At 50.1% G+C, this 24,524-nt stretch overlaps 1 protein-coding gene across 2 annotated transcripts in view; it reads right to left on the bottom strand.

Moving 5' to 3' along the window:
* Positions 1 to 2,370: 2,370 nt before the first annotated feature.
* Pink1 (PTEN-induced putative kinase 1) overlaps positions 2,371 to 24,524 on the bottom strand; it is a 47,770-nt gene continuing 25,616 nt past the window's right edge. Inside the window, exons 6-8 of one of the 2 annotated variants that reach the window (XM_089563913.1) lie at positions 19,761 to 19,879; positions 18,582 to 18,809; positions 2,371 to 2,696 (exon numbers count right to left, since the gene is read on the bottom strand). In XM_089563913.1, coding sequence (XP_089420039.1) covers positions 2,424 to 2,696; positions 18,582 to 18,809; positions 19,761 to 19,879 — 620 coding nt within the window. In that variant the 3' untranslated portion in view covers positions 2,371 to 2,423. Of the gene's footprint in view, positions 2,697 to 14,604; positions 15,481 to 18,581; positions 18,810 to 19,760; positions 19,880 to 24,524 lie in introns of those variants that run through there. The other variant, XM_089563912.1, reaches the window with a different exon arrangement.

Genomic DNA, 24,524 nt, shown 5'->3' with positions numbered 1-24,524 from the left:
CGCTCACCTCCCCATCTAGCCACTATAATAGTACATTTCACCTCTGTAACAGCTGTCGTATTCTTCGATCGAACCTATAAACATTGATCTGCTGTTATTACCTCTTAACATGCCTGTGTCTCATTCACCACGTTTGCTTACCGGCTGCGTCGGGCATCGAACGGCCACCCCCTCATTGTCGTGACTCAGTGATAGCTTCACGTGGTCACCGAACCTGTGACAGAGGGAAATGGCGGGCTCGTCCTGCTAGGGTGTTCTTAATGGTGGCTGCTTCGCTAGTGAACTCAGCGAAGGTCTTCGTTCGATGGCGGGTCAGTTCAGCGAAAAAAGCCTTTTTAGCACCACGCGTCGAAAGCTCCATCTTCTTCTCTTCTGGCATGTCAGGACAGGTGCGTCGAAAAGAACGCTTTGTCTTCTACGTAAGCGGTCACTGCCCCATTTGGGGTGCTGTACGCGTGACTGTAGAAGCAGCTGGGCTCTTTCTTTTCAGACAATGCTTGTCAGAGAAGCTTTGTGGCTTTCGAACCAAACTCTGGCTGGGCAAAGAAAACATGCCTCACTTTCATCTCGTCATCCAAATTCACGATCTTCGCCTGGTGAGTCGTTGAACGTGGGAAGTAGTCGGAGGTGGTGCAGAGTAATGGACGTCGTAGCCATGGCTGATGTGGACTCGGATGAGCCCTTCTGCACTCGATTCAGATGGAGACACTGTCTGCTTCGCAGTTGTTCTTCAGTTGGTTCGGTGGCTTTCCCTTCTGTGCCTTGGCGGCTACCAGGGTGCAAGGTCAACAAGCACATCCGGGACCCAGTACCTCCTGCAGATGTCATGTAGTGGTGACAGCAGTGAGGAAGACAGCAAAGAGGGCTTCCAAAAGAAACTGTTTATTGGGGCTGATTAGCAGTCAAAAAAGAACTGAATGACTTGGCGGTGGCAAAAGGCAACAAGTGTGCTCGGCAGTCGTCCAACAGAATGCCAGCCGCTCTCAACCATGCTCACTTTAAAGCTGACGAACTTTCGAGATACAGAGTGCAAGGTAGCCATAACAGTCTCAAACATTGTAGAATCTGTTCAACTCATCTGCAATCATTCGAGATAAATCTGGTTGCATCTTGCATCACAAAGTGATAAAACGTTTGAAGCACTGAGCATGACCAAATCAACATTACATAGCTCTGAGGCAATGTAACTAGTATAAATTAGTTAACCAGCTTACTAGTCCGCATGATTCACCTGTTTTCTGATGTCCACCAATACTGGTATGCCACAAAAGCGATCTCTTTACCTCAGCCGATTTTTAAAAATAATGAAGCACCCGATGTATGCACAAAGAGCCAGAAAAAGAGAACAACAGTGTGCTTCATCTTCCCACCAATGTGGGTTCAATCTAGCTCCCCGAGGCAACATCAATCAACTAGCTATTAACTTTTTATTTTGAAATTCTTCCACTTCACTTTGAGCTTATAAAAATTTAATGCATTGAGAAAATTTTGGAATTCTGTCTGCATGCTCTGATTGTATTTATTTTCTTATCTAGGGGCTTGCTTGAGTTGCATCTCTCACAAAAAAAAGCCTCACAGCTAAGAGAGAACGTGCCCAGAACAACCAGCACTAGAAAAGGTAATTTTACAGTTAGATCTGAAATATGCAAATAAATGGGTTGAAAGACACCTTCGTCATGTAGACAAGTACTAAGATTACAATCCCTTCACAATATATAGAGGCACAAAACAGGAGTGCAAACAGGAAAACTGAGGTGGCAACACAAAAACACCAATATATTATCTTCTGGAAAGCAAGTACAAGTGAGGCTGATTAACACTTCTGAAGAGTCCTCGTGCCCACGAAGCTAAAATAACGTCCACTAGTATCGAGTTTCCCCTAGCTAATAGGTCCGTATATTGCTGTCTGTGGCTCAAGTGTGTTGTACATTTCATTTCTTGACGACAGTACATAAAGGAGCCGCATTAAGTCTCCTCTAGGAAAGATAATGCTCACAAAATCAGACCTGATCACTTCTGTATGAATGTGTTTAAATATTAATTTCTTTTCCCAACGCGATTAATGACTGGAACCAGTTGCCGAACGAAGTGATAGATGCGCCTGATATTTAAAATTCTGTTGAAAGGCTTATTCATCGAGTTTTCATTTTTATTATTTTTTAGCCTATAGTACCTTGTGCACTGTTCGTATTTCCTTTTTATTGTTCTGCATTGCTATTGCACTCTTTGCAAGTTTTGCAGCAATTTCGATTTGGTCGTTTTTAACAGATGGTCGTTTTTTTCATGGCGAACTTTTTACCATAGTGACGCCATCTGGCCATGATGTGGGTACTGTGAGCAAGTCAATCAACAGAGAGACAAACAAGAGTGTGGAGAAAAGGGGCCCCTAAGAGGCAGTTTAATGGTAAAACCATGACCTATGCCTACAGTGCACTGTGTGCCCGGATGTAGCGCAGTGCCTCCAGGGCGTGCGGCAGGCTCACTCGGGACAGCAGGACGCGTGCCAGCTCGGGCCACTGGGGGCCCTGCTGGGTGGGGGACCCCCAGTGGGGCCAGCACTGGGCCATGAGGCTGCAGAGCCAGCGCAGGACCCTCCGAGCGTCCTCCTCTGCAGCAGCAGGCCGGAGCAGGTGGAGGTCCAGGGGAGCCAGGAGCAGCATCTGGCAGACCGTGGCAGCCACGGCTGGGCTGGGCCGCTGGAAGACACACAGTGGGTGCCAAGATGGGGGTACCCTGCTGGCACACTTGTTGCCATTCGTTACAATTGGCAACACTAATTCCACTCGACCACCTTTCTTTTCAGCAGACCCACTTTTCTACCCTCTCGACCAATCACAAGGACAAACGGGACGTTAACCCCTTAAGAGCGTACAGTGACCTCAGCTTGTCACAAGGAATCACCATTTTTTTGCCTATGACGAGCTGAGGTTGTCATGAGTGTTCCTCATCAAATGGTGTTTTTCTCTTTGAAACATAGATACCATCATCTGCACTTTTACTGAACTAGAGTTTGCACACTTAACCCATGCTTCCCAACAAACGTGGGATCACCAGTGCAGGAGCTCAGTCTCCACCAGATAAGTAAGCGATGACACAATGGCCAGATCCCACAAACGGGGTCGGATGGACCGCAACAATACTGGTTTGAATTCAAGGGTTCTCCAGGACCGACAGCAAGCTCTCCCCCAAATGAAGGGGAGAGCTTGCAGGGCAGATTAGATGCTGTCCAGTGCTACAGAAGCAAAAGCATACAAGATATTCCAACAATTACTGGATGAGCCAGCCTAAAATTCCTCTATCAGAAAGGAGAAGGCAGAGCATCCCATCCAGAGTGCAACAAGTACTCAAATAGTAGCAGAAGGGTGGCCAGGACGTCCCCTGAAGTAGTTTGCCGATTTCCGTTGCACCTCCAACGAACACAGCCTGCCATGAGACTCACGAGGATCTGGTGCAGGTGGCGCCACAAGGCCCTCTGCCATGCTTTGAACGGATGGCACCTAGTTTCAAGGCAGCACTCTGTGCTCCAAAGCCAACCCTTACTCTCTGGAGTCTCGGGAAGCTATTTATTTCAGGAATCAGGAAAGGCCCCAGGTATGGCATGAGGAAGCAAGGAATGAGTAATAAACCATTATTATCTGCCGAAAATGTTTTCCAAAGTATTTTTTTTTTAACATATTACTGAAGCATTTCACGTCATCAAAAAAAAAATTGGCAATTCTGCAACCTACACACAATATTAGGGGTGTGCGAATATTCGAATATTTGAAATTTCGAATACGAATCGAATATTTTTATTCTTCGATTCATATAAATTCGAGAAATCAATATGAGGAGTTTTCCGAATATTCCGAATACAGTAAAACCTCGTTGATACGTTTTCTTTTAAACACGAAAAAAAAACGTAATATCCGGGAAAATGTATGATCCAAACTCACCTTGATTTTTGAAAGATTGAGTCGAGAATGCTGTGCAAACAGATTTATTTGCATTGTTACTTCTCAAAGTAGTCAACTAGCGTTCGCTGATGAAGGATGTGACCACTGGACAGATAGAGTTGCTTTTCTAAGTCTGTTGTCTGCAGCTGCGTTTTCTTTAGTGCGAAAAAAACTACGCAGCGCATCTAGTCCGGCGGCGGCTTGGACGAAAGTAGCTAGGATGTCCTCTTCGTCGTCGTCGTCAGACTTGGACTCTTCGGCGCCCCGCACTTCTACGCTTTGTGGCTCGCAGGTCGGCATGTTATCGTCGACGGCTACAAATTGTGCGAATGTGCCATTAGCACCGGTCAACTGAAATTCCTCGTCAGCCTCTGCCTCTGCACAATCTTCGCTGAGCACGCTGGGCTCCGAAACCTCGGCCTCTGGCACGCACCGGAAACCACACTTGAGGAAACAGTTGCGCACAGTTTCACTTTCCCACGAACTGTGCAGGTAGTGCATCGCGTCAAGTAACAATAGCTTCCCGGGGTCCTGCTGTCGGGAGATGCGAGCGAGGAAGCGCCGCACAACGCACTTCCTATACAGGTGTTTCACGTTCTTGATTATTCCGGCGTCCAAGGGCTGGAGATGGCTCATTGTATTGCTTGGGAGAAAAATGACGCGGATGTTACGAAGGAAGGACGTGTCCTTGGGGTGAGCCGCGCAGTTGTCCAAAAACAACAAGCCAGTCCGCCCTCTACCTCCGAGTCGTCCGTCAAGGTATCTAAGGAACACCTCAAAGATGCTGCATGTCATCCATGCCTTTGTTTTTTTTAAAACTGCACCCTCAGCCCTGCAGGAGATTGGATCAAAATTTTGATGGATATTTGTGTCCCAAATGCACCTCCATGGCTTATGTACTCTTTATTACCTAAAAGACCAAATCAGCGTGGGTGCTCGCTTGAATGGCGGAAACCAAGCACCATCGCGGGCGATTCGTCTTCGCTGCGTAGAGTGAGTGCACTGACTCAGCTAGGAATCTGGAAGGTCAGCAGTCGGACCGGTTGCGGGCCGGACAGGATTGGTAGGGGGGAGAAGCGGCGGCGTTGCCATGCGACCTCGCCAGGCGGAGCACTGCAGAGAAGCCGCCGCGACGGCCTACTTGTGCCATGCTCGCCCTCCTCATGTCACGTGCACCCGCTTTCAGCCTACTAGTTTGCTAATTAATCTTCTCTTCGCCGCGAAACGTATTATGCGATCAGAGTTTTGCAAAATTCTGAACGTATGTTCTGGGAAATCGTGTTATCCGGGAACGTATTAACTGGGAAACAAATACATGTAACTCTATGGGTCATTTTTTACTGCACGCGATTTTCATCGTATGAACCGGGAACGTATCAACGGGACTCTGCTGTATTCCAAAATTACAGAATACATCAAGATCGTGCGAATATTTGAACATTACCGAATATTCAAACGTCTTCCGTCGGTTTGCGGTTCGCAGAAATCAAATACACTCAACTCGCTCGATGCTATCCTGAAGACACCGCAAATATGTTCGCCATGTATGTCGCCAATACGCTCGCCACGTATGTCAATGCCGAACACAAGACCAGGGACGTTATCCTGCCTTACATCGTATTCGCATACAACACCGCAGTGCAGGAGACCACCCAGATGACGCCTTTTAGGCTCGTCCATGGCAGAGAGGCCACGACCACGCTGGACGCCATGCTGCTGAACGTTACCAAGGAAGATAATATCGACGTCGCTGCCTACCTTCAACGCACGGAAGCCCGAAGACTTGCCAGATTACGGATCAAAGACCAGCAGCAGACCGACGCCAGACGCTACAACCTACGAGGACGTAACGCGGAATACAAGTCAGGAGACACAGTCTGGGTTTGGACGCCCATTCGCCGCCGTGGATTGAGTGAAAATCCTTTGCGCTGCTATTTCAGCCCGTACAAAGTCCTTCGTCGGCTAGGTGAACTGCACTATGAAGTCATCCCTGACGAAACGACTGCATCCCAGCGACGCCGCGTACGACCAGAAGTTGTCCATGTCGTCCGCCTAAAGCCCTATTATGCGCGCTAAAGCACGTTGTGTCTACACCCTTGGTGTTTATTTTTTATGCATTCCATTTTAGTCGTTTGTGGCCGCATTATGTACTAAAGCATCACGTCGATGCTTCTTCAAGAGGGGAGTAATGCCGCAAATGTTTGTAGTGTTTGTTTGTTCATTCTTCAAAGCTGCCGGTACGCTGCTTTATCGCTTTTATTTGTGATGCAAGACGCGCCTAGATTTATCTCGATTTATCTCGATTGATCGCATCCAGGACTCTACGTTGTTATAGAGTGCCCTAGTAACTTTACAACCTTTATCTCAAATGTTCGCTATCAGCTTTAAAAAGAGCACGGCCAAAAGCGGTGGGCATTCTGTTCGACGACCGCCGAGCACGCTTGTCGCTTACGCCCCCGCCGAGTGATTCAGTTCCTTTGAGGGCGCAAATCAGCCGAAATAAAGAGCTTTGTTTGCAAGTCTTTGTTGCTGTCTTCCTGACTGCTGGACTGCCGTCACTACAACATGACATCTGGTGGAGGTGCTGACCTGCTACCCTGATATGCCCCTCACGATGGAACCTGGTGCACAGCCAACCCCCGTCGTGCTTCGCCAGTCCCGGGAGCCATCGACTTTGTGGAGAACCACACGAAGATGTGGAAGACTGGCTGGACTTGTACGACCCTGTGGCAGCGCTGAACACCTGGGACGACAGCACTAAGCTTCGAAATGTTTATTTTGCATTGGATGGTACTGCGAGAACGTGGTTTGAAAACCACGAATCTTCCCTCACGACCTGGGCGACCTTCAAGAAGCAACTAGTGGGTACGTTCACCAGCGTCGTACGTAAGGAAAGAGCGGAGGTCCTGCTGCAGTCAAGAATTCAACGCCCAAACGAGACCGTGACTGCGTATGTGGAAGACATGAAACGCCTTTTCAGGCGCACCAACCCCGACATGACCGAAGAAAAGGAGCTGTCCTTCCTGATGCATGGCATGAAGAAGCAACTTTTCGCCGGCCTGATCCGGGATCCTCCAAAAACCGCCGCCGAGTTTGAAGCTGTAGCTTCAACCATTGAAACGGAGAGTTGAGCTAGTTGGTACATGTTTCTTGGAAAAAACAGCGCTAAACGAAAGGACAACGAAAAGAGTACAACAGGACCGGCGCTGACTATCAACTGAAGGCTTTATTAGGAACAACTCGCAATATATACTCCAATGACAACCAAGAACGCATGGCAACACCGAAAGCTACAATGATACATCAATCACCTGGATCAAGATATGCTTCAGTTCACAGTCATGAACTGTTACAGAGGGGATGCTCACGCACGAGTCACTGTTTTTTTGAATATGAAAGGCTTCACTGATTTCCCGTGTTAGTTTATCTTTGTGTTTGTACAGAATCCTAGTTTCGTTAAAAATGGGGGTACATGATTTTTCAGAAGAATCAGGTTGGTTATTCTGGGAACAGTTCCTGTAATGCAAGGCCAAGTTTGACGACGGAGCCCCCCTTAATGAAGTGTTGTGGTCTCTTAAGCGTGTGTTCAAGCACCCTCCTGTTTGACCTATATAGGTCTTCCCGCACGTGAACGGCACTTGATACACAACCCCTTCAGCACAAGGGACAAACCGCCGGTTATGCTTAATCTGGCAACCTTTTTTTGTTTTAAGTAAGTTGGGCGTCAGTATAAAATGCATCTTTAGATATGTGGATGATTAAGTAAAACCTCATTAATACGTACCCGCTTACCAAGTAGTTGCGGTTAAAATGTAGTTGTGTGAATTCCCCGGCGTAGCCACCATTGAAACCAATGTATTGGCTGACCGCTTAAAACATAGTAGCCCATGAACTGCCTACCGCTTAATGCGTACTTGCCGTCGCGGTTTGGCTGGCGCCATGCTATTACGCAAAACGTTTTCCGCCTTTCCAAAGAGCATTGTCAACGTGCAAACCGCTGGCGATTCAACACTGCGGCCATTTCGGCCATGTCCTGACGAGCGCGGCGATGTCCATGTCAATGGGGAGCCCGAGAAGCGTCGGCCGCTTCTGCGTTCTTGCGCGCGAATGCATCGTCGCCAGCCCTATCGCAGTAACCATCACCGTCACCCACCCACTCTACCCATGTCATGTGATCTCGCTACACCTCGAGGAAACCTCGCTGCGCGCGTGACGTGTTGTGGATGGGTTGCAGTTAGGCGAAGCGCGTCTTTGTTCCGTGTGCACGCGAACGGTGGGCACCATGCCGAAGCCTACGCGACCGAAGTATCGCGTGCTAACAGTTAAGGAGAAGTTGGACATTATTCGTTCAATTGAAAATGGAACTACGAAAAGTGCACAAGCGCGTGCGTGGGACTTGCCGTTAACAACGGTCTGCGGCATTTGGAATGCTCGGGAGAAGTTGAAAAGCGGGGCCCTATTGAATATGAAGAGGTGCCGCTTGAGGGGATCAGCTTTTCCGGAAGTGGAAGAAGCTTTAGTGCTGTGGTTGAAAAAAGCAAGGTCAGAAAACCTGCCTGTCACCGGACCTCTCCTCGCCGAAAAAGCGGAAGTGTTTGCGGCCCAGCTCAACTGCAAAGACTTTTCGTGCAGTAACGGTTGGTTGGCCCGTTTTAAAGCACGCTACAGCATAAGTTCGAGGGTGGTGTGCGGAGAGGCAGCACACGCGGACAAAGAGGGTGCCGAAGAATGGCAGAATGGGTTACTTCAACAAGAGCTGACCAGCTACGCCGCAGAAGACGTTTTCAACTTGGACGAGTCGGCGCTTTTTTACCGACTTCTGCCCAACAGGACGCTGGCGTTCAAGGGGGAACACTGCACCGGTGGCAAGCTTTCAAAAGAAAGAGTATCAGTTGCTTTTGCGGTCAACATGACCGGGAGCCAGAAGCTGCCACTCCTCGTCATTGGAAGATACGCCAATCCAAGGTGCTTCAAAGGCGGTCGATTGCCCTCGGGCGTTATTTACAGGAGCAACCAGAAAGCCTGGATGACTGCCAAGCTTTTTGAAGAGTACATTCGGCTTTTGGATCGGCGTTTCATGGCAGAAAAAAGAAAAATCCTGCTCGTGCTTGACAACGCGTCCTGCCATTCGGAGTTAACAAACTTGGGCGCAATCAAGCTCTTCTTGCCACCCAACACCACGGCACTTGCGCAGCCTCTCGACCAAGGCATCATTCGTTTGGCCAAGCACCACTACAGGAAGAACCTACTACGCAGAATGCTCCTGGCGATGGAAAGCGGGAAGACGTACTTAATTGATCTGCTAGGTGCGGTGCACCTCCTAGCGTTCTCGTGGCAGCAGGTTGATCCTGTAACAATACAGAACTGCTTCGCGCGCGCAAAATTCATAGTAAGCGCAAGCGATTCCGAAGTCTGCGATCCCGCCGATGACTGCGACACCCTACTAACGGAGGTGCGGAGGCTGTGAACTTCGAAATGTTCTGTGAGGTCGACAGCGACGTTGCAACCACTCCAGGCTGGTCGGACAGCGAGATTGTCGCCGCAGTTGCACCACCCCAAGGCGGTGAGGAAGACGCTGAGAATGAGGACAGCGGCGACGAATTGCCAACCGAAGATTTTAGCCCCACTGTAGCGGAAGCTTCGCAAGCATTGGCGGTAATGAGGGCGTTCGCCGAGAAGAGGGACCTCATGGAAAAGCTTGCCCCCAGTCTCTCCAATTTTGAGACTGCTGTTGTCGCCGCACAGCCGCCACGGCGGCAACTGAAGATGACCGATTTCTGGTCGGCGGCACAAGAATAAAGTGCACGTACGTACGCGTATTTGTTGGATATTTACTGTGCCTGAATTTCTTCTCTTTTGGGGCGTGAATAATGGCAAATTTTTATTAGTTGGTTAAGGTGTACTACCGGATAGTGCGTACTATTCCCGCGTTCCCGCCAACTACGTATTAACGGGGTTTTACTGTATCTTGTTTTTGTTGAACATCATAACTTCAATAGGCAGGCCGATGAGGTGTTAAAGATTTTCGACGCAAGCGGGCACGGACTAACTTTCACCTTTGAAAAACCTCACAACAACGAGCTGCAGTTTTTAGATATAAGATTGACAACGAAGCAAGATCACGTGTGCTGGTCCTTCCTTCAGAGATCAGAGAAGCCTTTGCTCAGTTTTCGTTCAGCGCATTCCAAGGTTGTTAAATGTGGCATAGCAGTTTCTTGCTTAGGTGCTGCCATAACCAAGTCATGCGTGCATGCCATCAGTACAAGTTTTAATCAACAGGTTCAGAGGCTAAGAAGTGCGGGCTTTCCAGATGATGTTTTATTACTTGCTTGCAGTAAGATAATTAAAAGGGTCAAAAGGCATGAACCACAGGAACCTTCAAAAAAGGAAAAAAGAGAAATTCGTTGTTATACCGTACATCCACCAAATGTCACACCGTTTGAAGCAAGTAGGCAGCAGATATGGCATTGATGTTCTTTTTTCTGCACCAAACAAGCTCGGCAAATTGTGCGCCATTGTAGACAGAAAGGCCAGGGAAGAGGAAAAGAAAGGAAGAAAAACAAAAAAAGGTTGCCAGATTAAGCATGACCGGAGGTTTGTCCCTTGTGCTGAAGGGGTTGTGTATCAAGTGCCGTTCACGTGCGGGAAGACCTACCGTATTTACCCAATTCCAACGCGCACCTTTTTTCGGGGAAAATACGTCTCAAAATCGCATGCGCGTTGGATTCGAGTGCAAACCGAAACTGCCCCATAGCTGCCCATCGTCATCGCCATTATACGATGTGGGAGCTCACTAACTGCCGGCAAACATGGGAGCACGTTAGCTCGTCGTTTTCTGCGTCGCAGGAGCCGTTTTCAATCGGTGGCGCTTGTCATTGGTCGCGTGCCCAGCGACCACGGACCACGTTCACGGCTACGGTATCCCGTGCACTGCCGCGGGCGGACGCCTCATCACTGCCTTTGCACGATCGAGATACGCGGCTCGAAGAATATGTTGATGAAACAACGGTTGTCGGAAACGCGTCATTTCGGCGGTAAAGTTCCAAAAACGATGAGAGTCCTTTCTGTTTTGCGGCCGATTCTCTGACAGAGATTACATCGTCCGCAGGCGGCGCACGCCGCGCCGCTGACGAGGTCGTGCATCATGCCGATCTAACAGATAAGAGCGCTTCCGCGCCCATTTTTACGTTTGTTTTGGCCGTCGAACATCTTTATCTTTCGCTCAGATGCACTGACGAAGTCGTGGATGCTCCGCAAGAAGCTTGAAGGATCCAAATGGTGCATCGCCGCTGCCGATCGTACCACGTGATTTTCAGGGCCAGTCGCGACGCTCGACTCGTGCGGGAAACGATCGTTTTTTTTTTTCGTATTTTTATCAAGAATGCGCCGCTGCCGAAGTGGCTTCTGGTAGGAGAGGGTTAGGCCTACTTCCCTGCGAAAATTCAAGAGCGGGCGACGCCGTGGAGCGAAATGCCGCGTTCCCGAAATTCGGTCAAATTCGCACTTTCGCGAGAGCTTTAATTGCATTTTTTACTAACTTCCCATTGGTTATCGGCTTTGATTTTTTTATACATAAAAGAAGAGGCTTGGGGGAATACAAAACGTAAGCAAATACAAAATCGACTTTATCGAAAAAAAATCGCGGTTTTTTCACCCGCATCTCTTCTTAAAATATAAAACGGTTGCAAATTATTTTCATTCGTGGAAGCCACATGCACGTTAGAAGCGGGGCTTGTAGTTTTTTTTTTTTTTTTCCATTACCAATATCGGGCGCGCGTTAGAATCGGGGCTTGAATTTTTTTTTTTTTTTTGGTGCCGTAAATTGGGTGCGCGTTGGAATCGGGGGCGCGTTGGAATTGGGTAAATACGGTATATAAGTCAAACAGGAAGGTGCTTGAACACCCGCTTAAGAGACCACAACACTTCATTAAGGGGGGCTCCGTCGTCAAACTTGGCCTTGCATTACAGGAACTGTTCCCAGAATAACCAACCTGATTCTTCTGAAAAATCATGTACCCCCATTTTTAACGAAACTAAGATTCTGTACAAACACAAAGATAAACTAACACGGGAAATCAGTGAAGCCTTTCATATTCAAAAAAACAGTGACTCGTGCGTGAGCATCCCCTCTGTAACAGTTCATGACTGTGAACTGAAGCATATCTTGATCCAGGTGATTGATGTATCATTGTAGCTTTCGGTGTTGCCATGCGTTCTTGGTTGTCATTGGAGTATATATTGCGAGTTGTTCCTAATAAAGCCTTCAGTTGATAGTCAGCGCCGGTCCTGTTGTACTCTTTTTCGTTGTCCTTTCGTTTAGCGCTGTTTTTTCCAAGAATCAACCATTGATAAGACCCTGGACGCCCGGACCCGGCACTACAACCCACCACGAAGTGCTGTCGACAAGCCCCCCAGAAGATACCCCTGCAAGCGAGTATAACCTTCGAGTTCTAATATGCGAAATTGTTTGCGAAGAACTCCGCTGACTGCTGCCATCCCTAACACAGCCGACGCAGGAGACTCAGGTGGCATCGCTCACGGACATTATCCGTGAAAAAGTACATCATGCACTTGGCTCCCCGTCACCAACGACACCAACGGAAGCTACAGCCATGCCCTACGCCACAGCACTACGCAGTCCTCCGCCCGGACGAGACCCCCCAAACCCTATTCGAAGGGCACCAGCTCTACAAGAATGACGACCCCTAGCTCCCGACCTCCCAACTTACGAGCAAAGCAATGGAACTAAGAAATGCGACCAGTGGAGGACTCCCGACAGCTGCCCACTATGTTTCCATTGTGGCCATGCCGGGCACATACTTCGCCACTGTCCGTACAGACGCGTCAGCCTCGATGCCCCACGACCGCTCCCTGGCGAGCGACCATGGGAAATCGACGACTACCTGAGCAGAGGGGAGTACGCGTCGTCAAACCGCCTTTCCCACTCCCCGTCGCCGTCCACCGCACGATTTGCATCACCGAGCCACACCTATGCCATGGCTGTCCGAGGAAGGTCCCCTAGACCCCGTAGGGAAACTAAACAAAGCAACTTGTGGAGGTCGGGTTGCTTGCTGAAGAAACTAAGATCCTCCAGCGACCACGCCGTATGAAGACAGCCTCGACCACGATGCCGCCATCAAGAAAAGCTTCAACCAAACGCCCCACCCATGATTCACATACCCGACGAAGCCGTGGCCCGACGTGCAACTCCAGAGCCAGGACATCCGACTTCGAAGTCGTTATCGACGGCCGGAAAGTCACCGCTCTAGTCGACACAGGGGCCGATTATTCGGTGATGAGCAGACCATTCACTGCGCACCTGAGAAAAGTAACGACCACTTGGGACGGCCCACGAATTCACACCACAGGGGGCCACCTCATTACGCCATCAGGACGATGCACAGCGCGAGTGACTCTCAAGGGACATACCTATCCCGCGACCTTCGTAGTGCTACGCCATTGTTCCCGCGAAGTGACTTGAGCATAGATTTCCTTAATGAGTTTCAGGCAATCATCGACCTGCGATCCAAGCTGATCACACTTTCCATGGACGAGGCCATCCCGTCGATGAGAACTCCTGAACATCACGTTGCACTTAGTGTCCTGGAGGAACAAGTGAGTGTCCCACCCCATGGAAGCAAATAACACAGCGGCCATTCTCGAGGGGAACATGCAGTAGCTTCTCGACCGAGGAATCGGCATCGCCAAAGGCATCGCCAAAGGCATCGCCAAAGGCATCGCACATTTTCGCAAAGGACAAGCTGAAATACTGCTGACTAACTTCAGCGAAGAATACCGGCATGTTAACAGAGGAATGACGAATGACGCCAACCAAACATCAAGCAGCCCTCAATATCGTGACACACTGTGATCAATACTGTATTTACATGATTGCAAGCCGACGCCCTCCTGTGCTGGCAGGGGCATATTATTTTTATTTCCTTTTCGGTAGCCCCAACCTATTCTTTGTCTCTCCTCCCTTCTGTGGGTTTCTCAGTGGGCACAGGCCACCACCAACCATCGTGGGTTTGGGCTTCCCGCGAGCCAAGGGCCTCGATCAGCCATCACCACACGCACCCAGGGGCACCGATGCGGCGCATTCAACTTCCGCAGGGAGGAGAGCGATTCGCCACAAAGAAATAGGCCTCCAAGTTCACAAAGGATACATTTACTGACGTCGTCCTCCAGCAGGTATACACACACTCAACAAAGAATAGGTTGGGGCGACCGAAAAGGAAATAAAAATAATAAGCCTGCGCTCGTGTCGTGCCTTCCACCTTGTGTCCGTGTTTTTTTGCGCAGTTGAAAGTATGAATAATAAGCCCCTTGCCTGCACCACACACACGCTGAACAGTCACCCCGTCCCGGGGGCGCGCAAGGAGCAAGGCTTCACTGCATGCACAAAGAGACTAGATCAATGCGCGCCGCTAGCACGCCGCTGCAGGAGAATGTCCCCGCGGCAGTGCTGTGATCTCTCTCTCGTGTCGACCGTTGAGCCATTTGCGAAAGAGATTAGGCAATCAACAAAAGGTAAGCCTGTCGGAGGTTGCTGGACCCCACTGGACAGGCTCAAGCCGCTGCAGATCAGAGGACCCGTGCTTGCGAGCTCAAGTATGCACTGGTCTGAACGGCAAAGGCCGGCACGGACAAACAGTAGCGTACGCACCTTACGCTGTCTCAGAGGGATCTCTCTGGGGCTCCGCTAGGATGGTCGTCTGACGTGGCCGCCCAAGCCTTTCGGTCACTCACTGCTTGCTGCCTTTGGGGCGACCCGGTGGAGTTGCAGTCAATGAAGGCAGTCCCAAGTCCTCCACGAGGTCATCGAAATCGAGCATCAGTATGTCGATGCCGCCCAACGGCCCCGAAGAGGACCTGCCGCCCAATGCCTCCTCACCGGGAGTTGTAGATCCTGGCGACATGCTTGACTGGCTGCCACTGGGCGCCAGCAACCCGGCAGTTAACAGTGCAGTGAATGCTGGGTTGGCCTCTGCACGACGGCGGCAAAGTGCCGCAAGCTCCAGGTCTGAGACTGCCCTCTGCCGGCAGCTCCGCCAGGCTCCGGCTTCCAGCGGCAGCCCTCTTCCCAACCTGTCGCCTCGCCTGTATGTCCTTCGCTCTCTGCTCCAATTCCCACGTGTGCACCCACCCTGTGAAGTGCACCTGGAAACACACGGCTAACTGGCACATGGTGCAATAGCCCATGCCGTCAGGCACTGGTAGCCGTGCTCCTGCCGATGCGTGGTCGAGGTTACCCACGGTGTGGCCGTGGAACGGCCATGGCACGCAGTCCAGCAGTGTCTCGGTCTTCACGCGGCGCTGGCCCTTCCAAGGGGCGTCGTGGAAAAAGGTCAGCGGCGGCTCCCGGCCTTCCTGGCACGTCCATACGGCTACACTGCGTTTTTTGGGGGGGCCAGCCTGGTCTGGGACGGCGATGCCACTCTGGTAACCAGTGTTACCGGACACCCCTGTTGACGTCCCCGGATATTTGGTCACCTCAGCTTCGCCTGTGACGCCTCGCCCCGCCGCTCAGCCCCCCGTGGACCTCCTGCGTCGGTGCCATGGTGGACTCGTCAAGACGACTGGCACTAGCTTTCTCGGCAAAGCAGCACAATATGTGGGCACCTTCAGCCGGAGCCCCAATGGGAAAGGGGGGCTGTCCTCCTTTTCCCCAATCGGCACTGCCTTTCACCTTGGGCACGCCCACCTCACCACAGACACCAACCAGCACAGAAGCGGACGTCCATCAGCGACAACGACCCGCTCATCAGAAGCTTCCCGAGGCACCGCGGAAGGGTCAACAGACGCACTTTTCAAGCTCCACACCACCCCAGCTCCCCTCTACACAGGCCGCACAAAATCCGCGCCGCAAGACACAGCTCCTTAACGAGCAAGCCACCCACAGACAGAACGGAAGTGAGAAAAAACGCCCTGTAGAAACGAAACCCAATCTGCTGCTTCCAGAAGATACAAGCAAGCGCGAGCGGTTTGAAGTTTACATATGTACAAGTCTGGTAAAAAAAACTGAAAGCCAACACAAACGCATATTACCGGTGTACATCCCGGAACGTTAGAACAAAAACAGAACGAACAAACAGGAAACGAGAGGCTAGCTACTGTCCAACACAAACAAATAAATAAACACACAAGGCTTCAACTGAGCACGCACCAAAAAAATAAAAATAAAGGAACACACCGTGCTTCACCTGGGTAGGGCCCAACGAGAAAGCTCGCCAGCCAGCTGAGGCTGCGTCGTGCCTTCGGTTGAGGAAGAGTCCGCCATCCGGCCTCATCACACCGGTGACCTCAGGCTGTACCAGTGCACGGTACACTTGCGTTCTGCAGCACCAGCTTTGCATTCGCCTGATACCAACAGGTACCGGCGCAAGCTCGTCAGACCGTGACGCCTTCAGGTCTGCAATGTGGGCATGGCTGGTTTTCCTCGTGAGGGGATCCTCCAGCAGGTACGCAAATGGCGACCAGGCTCTGGGCACTCAGTACAGACCAAGCCCCTTAGGAGCAAGCGAGGCTCAGAACCCCTTGCTCACATCGCTAAGAACGTGGTTGCTCTTCAGGACAAAGTCACCCACCTGAAAAGTCAGGCTGCGGTGCTAGCGGTCATACTGAGCCTTCTTATGGGCTGCCGCCAAACTCTGCCTTGCTCCGTTGAGAGCAGGCTGGTCCCGAAGCGTCGACGCATAAGCAGAGCAGACTGCCCACATCTGCTCATTCCTGAGCTGGCTCTGCACGGCGTTTGACATTGGATTCGCCAGCTCCCTCCCGAAGTTTAGGGAAGGTGGGACAGTAACCAGTTGAGCAATTCTCAGCCTTTCGATTGGCAAGCGCAAACTCATTCAAATGCTCTGCCCAATCCTTCCGACACTTGGCAAAGGCCGCCAGCATTGGCTTGGGCCAGCATTGGCATTGGGTCGATTCACTCAGTCAGGCTGGACTGGGGATGGTAGCGTGAAGTGGTGTAGTGCTCGATTCCGAGGGAACGGCACGTGTTACCAAACACCCGAGCAGTGAAACAGGATGCACTGTCCGTGATCAGTCTTTCCAGAAAGCCAAACCGACAGAACACTTCCGCTTCCAGGACCGCTCATATTGACACTTTCCGAAGCGGATACAACTCAACCCATTTGGAAAAACGGTCAGCAATTACAGTCAGGTAAACGAACCCCTGCTTGCTCCTGAGGAAAGGCCCCATCAAATCGCAGGTGGCCATCTGCCAAAGACGCACGCTGCCAATCGGTTTCATCATTCCGGGCGGCCTGGCTCCCCGCGACTTCACCGCTTGACAGACATGGCAGGAATGGCAATAGCGGAAAATGTTGCACTTCATGCTGGGCCACGTCACCGACTGACTCAGTTTCCCAATAACTTTGGAGCCACTCAGATGACTGGCCAGTGGTTCGTCATGAGAGAATCACAACAGTGCGCGTCTCAGATTTTTGGAGATAACCACCTTGAATGGATCAATGGACTCCATCACTGGCTATGTGCTTCAGTACAAGCCTGTCATGATCCAGCAGATATGAATCCCTTGGGTTCGCCACAAACACACGCTGGCTTCTGCCCCCCTGTGCCCGCTACAATACCAGTAGCGTCAAGCCGGTCCGTCCCCTGAGAGCATCGCTCACCTTACGACCATTTTGATGGGCTTTCAGCAGCTCAGTAGCGACGGCAATTCTAAAGAAACAAATCTCCAATTGCAGTCAGGTGCCTTGATAAGTTAGTTAAAAAGAAAGAAAAATTAGCTGAGGTTTAGCTCTGGCTAAACCGGGCAAGTTCCGTAAGCAAGCAGCAGCCACACTTCTTTTGTGAACTCTTTCATACCTCGTACTACAGTCGACTGGAATAATCTACCCTCACACATCGTTTCAGAAAGGAACCTTGACGAGTTTCAGGACCTAATAACCCAAATGTCTGTTTAGCTTTACTAATTGATTGTACCACATGCTGCATTCAGCTGTTTTTTTTTTTCGTTCCTGCAGTTATGTTATGCCTCTAAAGCACTATCTGTTCTTTTTTCGTGTGAATTACAATGTATATTACAGGTCTTAGTTTGTTTCTTTTGTTTTATTTTCTACTTATGCTTTCTGTATTTATGTACTGCACCTTGGCGCTTGCTCATTTTTTGCGTTCTTGTGTGTCAACGCTGCCCCCTATGTAATACCCTCGATTGAGGGCCTTTAGGGGTTTATTGAATAAATAAATAAATAAAACTGTTTTGCCCGAGGCAAACGCCCGCATTTATTCCCCGTTTCCCTCCCGCTTCCTCTCTCCATTCCGACACATGCTTCGAGACTAGGTGCAGCGACGGTCCTGCCGCCTGGTGGAACGCGGCTGAAACGGTTGCTACGGCAACGGCGCTCCATCTGTCTGCCACCGCTGGGAGCTACGTGACGGCTCAAAACCTGGCACAGTATTGGTTACGCAACACAAGTGAACTAATTATCACTTTATCACTTCACTGCCTGTTTTTCGACGTCGACCACCTGGTATGGAGGTACCCCCCGACTGACAGTGGCCACAAAATTGTGGCTTGAGCTAGTTGGCACACCTTCACCAGCGCTGCGATGAGGAACAAGGACAGAGAAGGAAGGACAGGGACTAGCGCTACTAACAACAACAGGGGCCCCCCACCTGAGCGGGGTCCCTGCGCAGCATGTCCCGCACCAGGGCCTGCACCACGCGGGGCATGTCCGGGGGCGGAGGGGGCAGCTCCTCCTCGAGGTATGTGCGGCTGTCCCTGAGGCCCCCATGGAACGGGTTGGGTGCCCCCCACAGCTCGTACGCCAGGGTGGCCGCCGCCCACAGGTCGGCCCGGCTGTAGTCCACCCAGGACAGCAGGCCCGGCTCAGCCCCTGCCACCTGGGCAGCATTCCCCACCATCACCCTCCTCAGACACTTGCAAGGGGACAGGCAGAAATCGCAATTCACTCCTCTGATACAGCTTTGTAATATGAAATTGTGCCACAAAAAAGGAGAAGTCAGCTGTCACGCAGCAGAGAGCTCACAATCGTGCACACAAGAGAGCCCCTGCTGGCCACAAGAGAGGACGAGTGGACTCCAAAGACAGCAGTTGCTAACACTGGGCCTTGGCATCCTTCACTACTTCACTGGCCAATTGCAACCGTAAACGAAATCAGCTTTTTAACATTTGACTATATTGTTACAAAGAAGACGACGCTGGCAGTGGCCAGCGTCGTCTTGTTTACAATCGGGACGATCACTTGGTGGCCCCGGGTAATGTTACGAAGAAGACGACGCTGGCAGTGGCGCGACACGGAGCACTCGCACTAGGCCTGCGGCCATTAAATCATCTCTTGTTCATGGTTCACCACGCCTCATTCTTCGGCTGGCCGCCACGTAACAATATCAAGCAATCCACGTATCAAAACTCTAGACCTCGTAATTTTTTCTTGTGATAGGCTTCTTGCTTAGGTAACAAGAAACGTTTCAAGCAGCGCACTATTTTGTCATCACGCAGAAATTCTGTGCGTGGAGGCTGAACGTAGGCGGAGCTTCACTGCAGACTTATGCAACTATGGCAACAAACCCTGTGGTTTGCGCTGCCCATCGCTCGTTAAACAGCGCATAATTCTCATTCCCTTTACTGGAACCAATCTGCCTTTGAGTGAACCCCAAATGCATGGTGTGGCATGTGTTCTGCCGAGAATGGGCACAGGGAGAAGTACTACACGCTGCTCCAGACAGTATGAAATGAGATCAGTCAGCCCCCCAATTTCGGATGGCCATTTTTATGCCGAAAGGTACACTGTTTGAGAGAATACCTCTTGTCCCATTCCCAGGTATACTTGCCTCGGGTGCCATGAGGGCTGGGTTGCCCCCCCGGCAGACCTCGGAGGAGGTGAAGTGCAGCCGCAGGCTGCCCAGGCAGCTGCCAAAGTCACTCAGCACCAGGCGCGGCCACTGGGCACCTGCGTGTACGGTGATGTCATCAGGCCTCCCCCCAGCTGCACACTCCCCTCTCCACCCATCATTTTCTCTTTCCACAGCTTGCTGCACTGTCCTTAGCTTAAGCTGAACCCTTTTCATTAGCCCTGGATGTCACGGAGGCAGTGCGATGCCTCCTTTCCTTCTCTCACAATGGGCAATGGAGGCCGGAACAATCTGTGGCAGCGTGCACATGCACAGTGCGTGACTAGCCTCTCCTCCACAGCTCTCCAGAACCCTGGTCAGGGGAAAGAAGTGGTCCCATCTGCAGAGCTTTGCTTGCCTGCTCCACTCCATCTTTGGTTAGTGCCACGTAGTGGTGGTAACCGCAGTCCGAGAAAGGAGAACTCTCCATCTGGGCTGACCCACACAGAACTGAATCACTCGGCGGTCGTCGAACCAAACACCCACCGCTCTCAACCGTGTGCCATTTAGAGCTCATAACGAACTTTCGAGACAAGTTACTAACACCTTCTGGAACAGCACAGATTCAGCTCCACCTGGATGTCATCAATCGAGACAAATCTGGGGCCGCCCTTCATCACAAAGAAAGCAGCGGTGTGCTTTGAAGAATGAACAAATGAACAGCATAAAGATTTGTGGATCAACCCAATTTTCAGCCAGTTGGGTCAATCTGAGAGACATCTGGCGATATGCAGCATATCTAAAGTGCCTGCACAGATTATGTTATATCACAACCATATTTCTCCTCCTCTGGCCATATCATTTCCTCGCCCTTTCAGCTGGCTCACACCCATGCTCAGCTACTTCCAGCATTGCCGTACACAGAGGTACTGCAATCGCAATTACACCATGCACCACTGTTCTCGACCGCATTGGGTGATCGGCAGCTGTATTTGCAAATATCCCAGTTATTTGCAACGCACAATGCCATCCAGTAGCAACACTGCCTCCACTGACACACCTTCTCTGCACCCTGCCTGTGGAGACTGCAAAAAAGACGTGGGAAACACGAGCACTGACTTTCAACTCAAAGCTTTATTGCTCGGCCCGCGAAAATATACACATCGGGCACAACCAACCACATGACAACAATCAAATGAACAGATATAATCCAACAACATTTCAGGCTTTCGTAAAGGATACTCGACAATAGACCACATTCACACTATCAATCAGGTGATAGAGAAATGCGCAGAATATAACCAACCCCTGTATATAGCCTTCATTGATTACGAGAAAGCATTTGACTCGGTGGAAACCTCAGCTGTCATGCAGGCATTGCGGAATCAGGGTGTAGAAGAGTGTTATGTGAAAATATTGGAAGATATTTATAACGATTGCACAGCTACCATAGTTCTCCACAAAGTCAGCAATAAAATTCCAATACGGAAAGGTGTCAGGCAGGGAGACACGATCTCGCCAATGCTCTTGACTGCCTGTTTACAGGAGGTATTCCGGGGGCTGGAATGGGAACAGTTGGGGATAAGAGCTAATGGAGAATACCTAAGTAATTTGCGATTCGCTGTTGACATTGCCTTGCTAAGTCACTCAGGACATGAACTGCAAAGCATGATCAATGAATTAGACAGACAGAGCAGAACCGTGGGGCTAGAAATTAACATGCAGAAAGCCAAAGTAATGTTCAACAGCCTAGCAAGGGAACAGCAGTTCGCCAAGGTGCTGGAAGTACTAAGAGAATATGTCTACTTAGGGCAGGTAGTGACCGCAGATCCGGATCATGAGAGGGAAATAACTAGAAGAATAAGAATGGGGTGGAGCGCATATGGCAGGTTCTCTCAGATCATGAATGGTAGCTTACCAATCTCCCTGAAGAGAAAAGGATACAACAGCTGTATCCTACCGGTACTGACCTATGGGGCAGAAACGTGGAGGCTAACAAAGAGGGTTCAGCTTAAGTTAAGAACAACGCAGCGATCTATGGAAAGGAAAATGATAGGTGTAACGTTACGAGATCGGAAGAGGGCGGAGTGGGTGAGGGAACAAACGCGGGTTAATGACATCTTAGTTGAAATCAAGAGGAAGAAATGGGCTTGGGCAGGGCATGTAATGCGAAGGCAAGATAACCGCTGGTGCTTCAGGGTAACGGAGTGGATTCCAAGAGAAAGCAAACGTAGCAGGGGACGGCAGGAAGTTAGGTGGGCGGATGAGATTAAGAAGTTTGCGGGGATACAGTGGCTTCAACTAGCAAAGGACAGGGTTAATTGGAGAGACATGGGAGAGGCCTTTGCCCTGCAGTGGGTGTAGTCAGGCTGATGATGATGATGAATCCAACAACAGTGGAAGGTGACAACAGCGGGGTCAGTATCTTGCGTCCAAAAACCTTATTTCCCTTGCCGTTAATTCCAATGAAGCAGCACTGACACATGCGTCCCAAATCCTCACGGCTTCTGCGGCTTCTAGAATTTCGCAGTTAAGCCGATTGTAATGCCTGCTTATCGCTCTCCAGACAAAGCTTTAACTGCTTGCAAATGAACATGAAGACACCACTTGCGCTGACCTTCCACTGGTGTTAAGAATGCAAGGTCATAAGCCAACTCGCACACAAGACTGTTGAAGCCAGAAACGTTAGAAAATTGAAAGAGGATTGTGTTCGTGTTCCTGTTACATTGCTCTCAGGGAAGCAGCGTGCTTTTCTTGAAGGTGGTAATAAGCAGGTTGTTTTGTTTGTGACTCCTGGTGCAATAACTGGTCTGGTATTTGTGTTGTTCTAGCAGCCAGTGCGTATAGAATGCCACAAATAAACACCGTTGAAAGTTCGCGCACGCGTTGTCTTCTTCATTGCTTGCAAGCGCTAAGTTTTTGTCAAGATATACCAACTCACCTGAAGAGCCGCTCTGATAACTCTCCTTTCGGTGGAGTCTTAACAGTCCCTGATACCCAGGTGCCCTTGCAGTGTACACTGTTGCGATGCTCCTGGGGTAGGCATCGTCCAGTTTGCCCAGCATGCTGTTTACCACACGCAGCAGGTAAACAATGCCCCTTCCAGACAAGGTAGATTTTGGTCTCTTATGTAGCTTCGATATATACAGCCGAAAAGACAACTTGATTCCCTACCTTTTCAATTTGGGACCGTGAATGCATGGAACCACTGTCACTTTTTCCTGACCAGATGGTTCCTGTTCACTTTGTGTGGCTTTAAAGCAGCTGTTTGGGATAACCGGCCCTCACTATCTGTCATGATGCTTACATGGCCAGACGATGGCTTCTTCCATGTCTCCTACGTGCGAACATCACCTTTCCTGGATGCCACTTTCTCTGGATACCACCCTCGTCAACTAGGCACTACCTAAGTTCGACGGACTGCTGTTGGGGGACTCTCCTTTTCGCACAGGTTGCTTACGAAAGCCCTGCGCTCTAACCGATGCACCAACTGGGGTGGGTGAAGACGTGCTTCTCTGCATTGCCCTTACTACTCCTCCCTGGTACTGACAGTAGTAATGGATATGGTAGAGCAGGGACAGGCTCTTCCCATCTTGTAAAAAGAGGGAACTGCAGAATGCACTCCAAAATGGTCTCAAAGAAGGCTCCTCAGGGCGTGGGCTGGTCAACACTAGCCACAGCACAAATATCCCGATACTTTTTGGCCCATCTGACTGTGGAAATGAAAAGACTCTGAGAAAAATGTCATTGCATTTTTCAATACTGAGCTTGATCGAACTATCACACTCAGACGACACCGAACTTAGAACCTTATGTGGGGGAAAGAAATTTCTGTAGACTGCTCTTGTCTAGCGCATTTAAGCTAAAGAGTAAGAAGGATGCAATTCGTGAGGATTTCAGCCCTTCATCGCACTCTAAACCGGTTGAATACGCTCACATCACAAACCTCTCCTGGCGTTTCAACCGACCGCATGTGGGCAACAAAATTTTTTCTACGATACCAGAGAAGACATGGTGACGGAAATGAACAGACAGCTACATGACAAACTTTCTTCAAAGCCTAAAACCTTGTGTGCCAGTGCATAATGCGACCTTCCACTTAACATTATGTTAGTTAACTGCCAAAGCTTGAAGAATAAGTTAGACAAGTTTGCTGCTCTGTCCAACTGCATGTTGTTATAGGAACCGAATCTTGGCTTGATGAATCCGTTGCTGATAGCCGTGTGGCTATGATGTTTATCTCTGAGACAGAAACACATATGGTGGTGGTGTTTTTGTCCTCGTCAATGAATGCCTTCAGAGTGGAGAACTATCGTAGTTACTCGCATAATGATCACACTTTTTTTTTTTTAAATTGAAAGAAATTTAGGGGTGCGATCATTACACGGGCTAAATTTTTTACAAAAAATTTTTGAGCACCGAAAACGCAAACAACTTGCAGGCAGAGAACCCTTGTCACACGGGCGTGCTACCTGTGGTTACGCCACTAAACGCGGTTATCACGGACCAACCTCGGCAATCTTGGCTTACGTTGTTAACTGAGAAGGTAGAGTGCGAAAAGCACATGAGCTGGCCCGCTTCAAGAATGTATACTGCACTAAATCACGTTCCAAGAGCAACGCATCAAAACAGGCAGTGTGTAGAGTGCTGCGCGAGAGCTCTTTTATGCAGCCTTTGATCTCGTCAGATGGCGCATTAACAGTGTACAACAGCAACGTCCCGCGGCGCTCAAGCTACGCATTTTACTGCCGTAACGGTGAAAAA

Source organism: Amblyomma mixtum, chromosome 10 (assembly GCF_055824585.1).
Source record: "Amblyomma mixtum isolate Tamu chromosome 10, ASM5582458v1, whole genome shotgun sequence".
NCBI lineage: Eukaryota > Metazoa > Arthropoda > Arachnida > Ixodida > Ixodidae > Amblyomma > Amblyomma mixtum.
The sequence above is the reverse complement of the archived record's forward strand: the minus strand, read 5'-3'. Positions and strand labels throughout refer to the sequence as shown.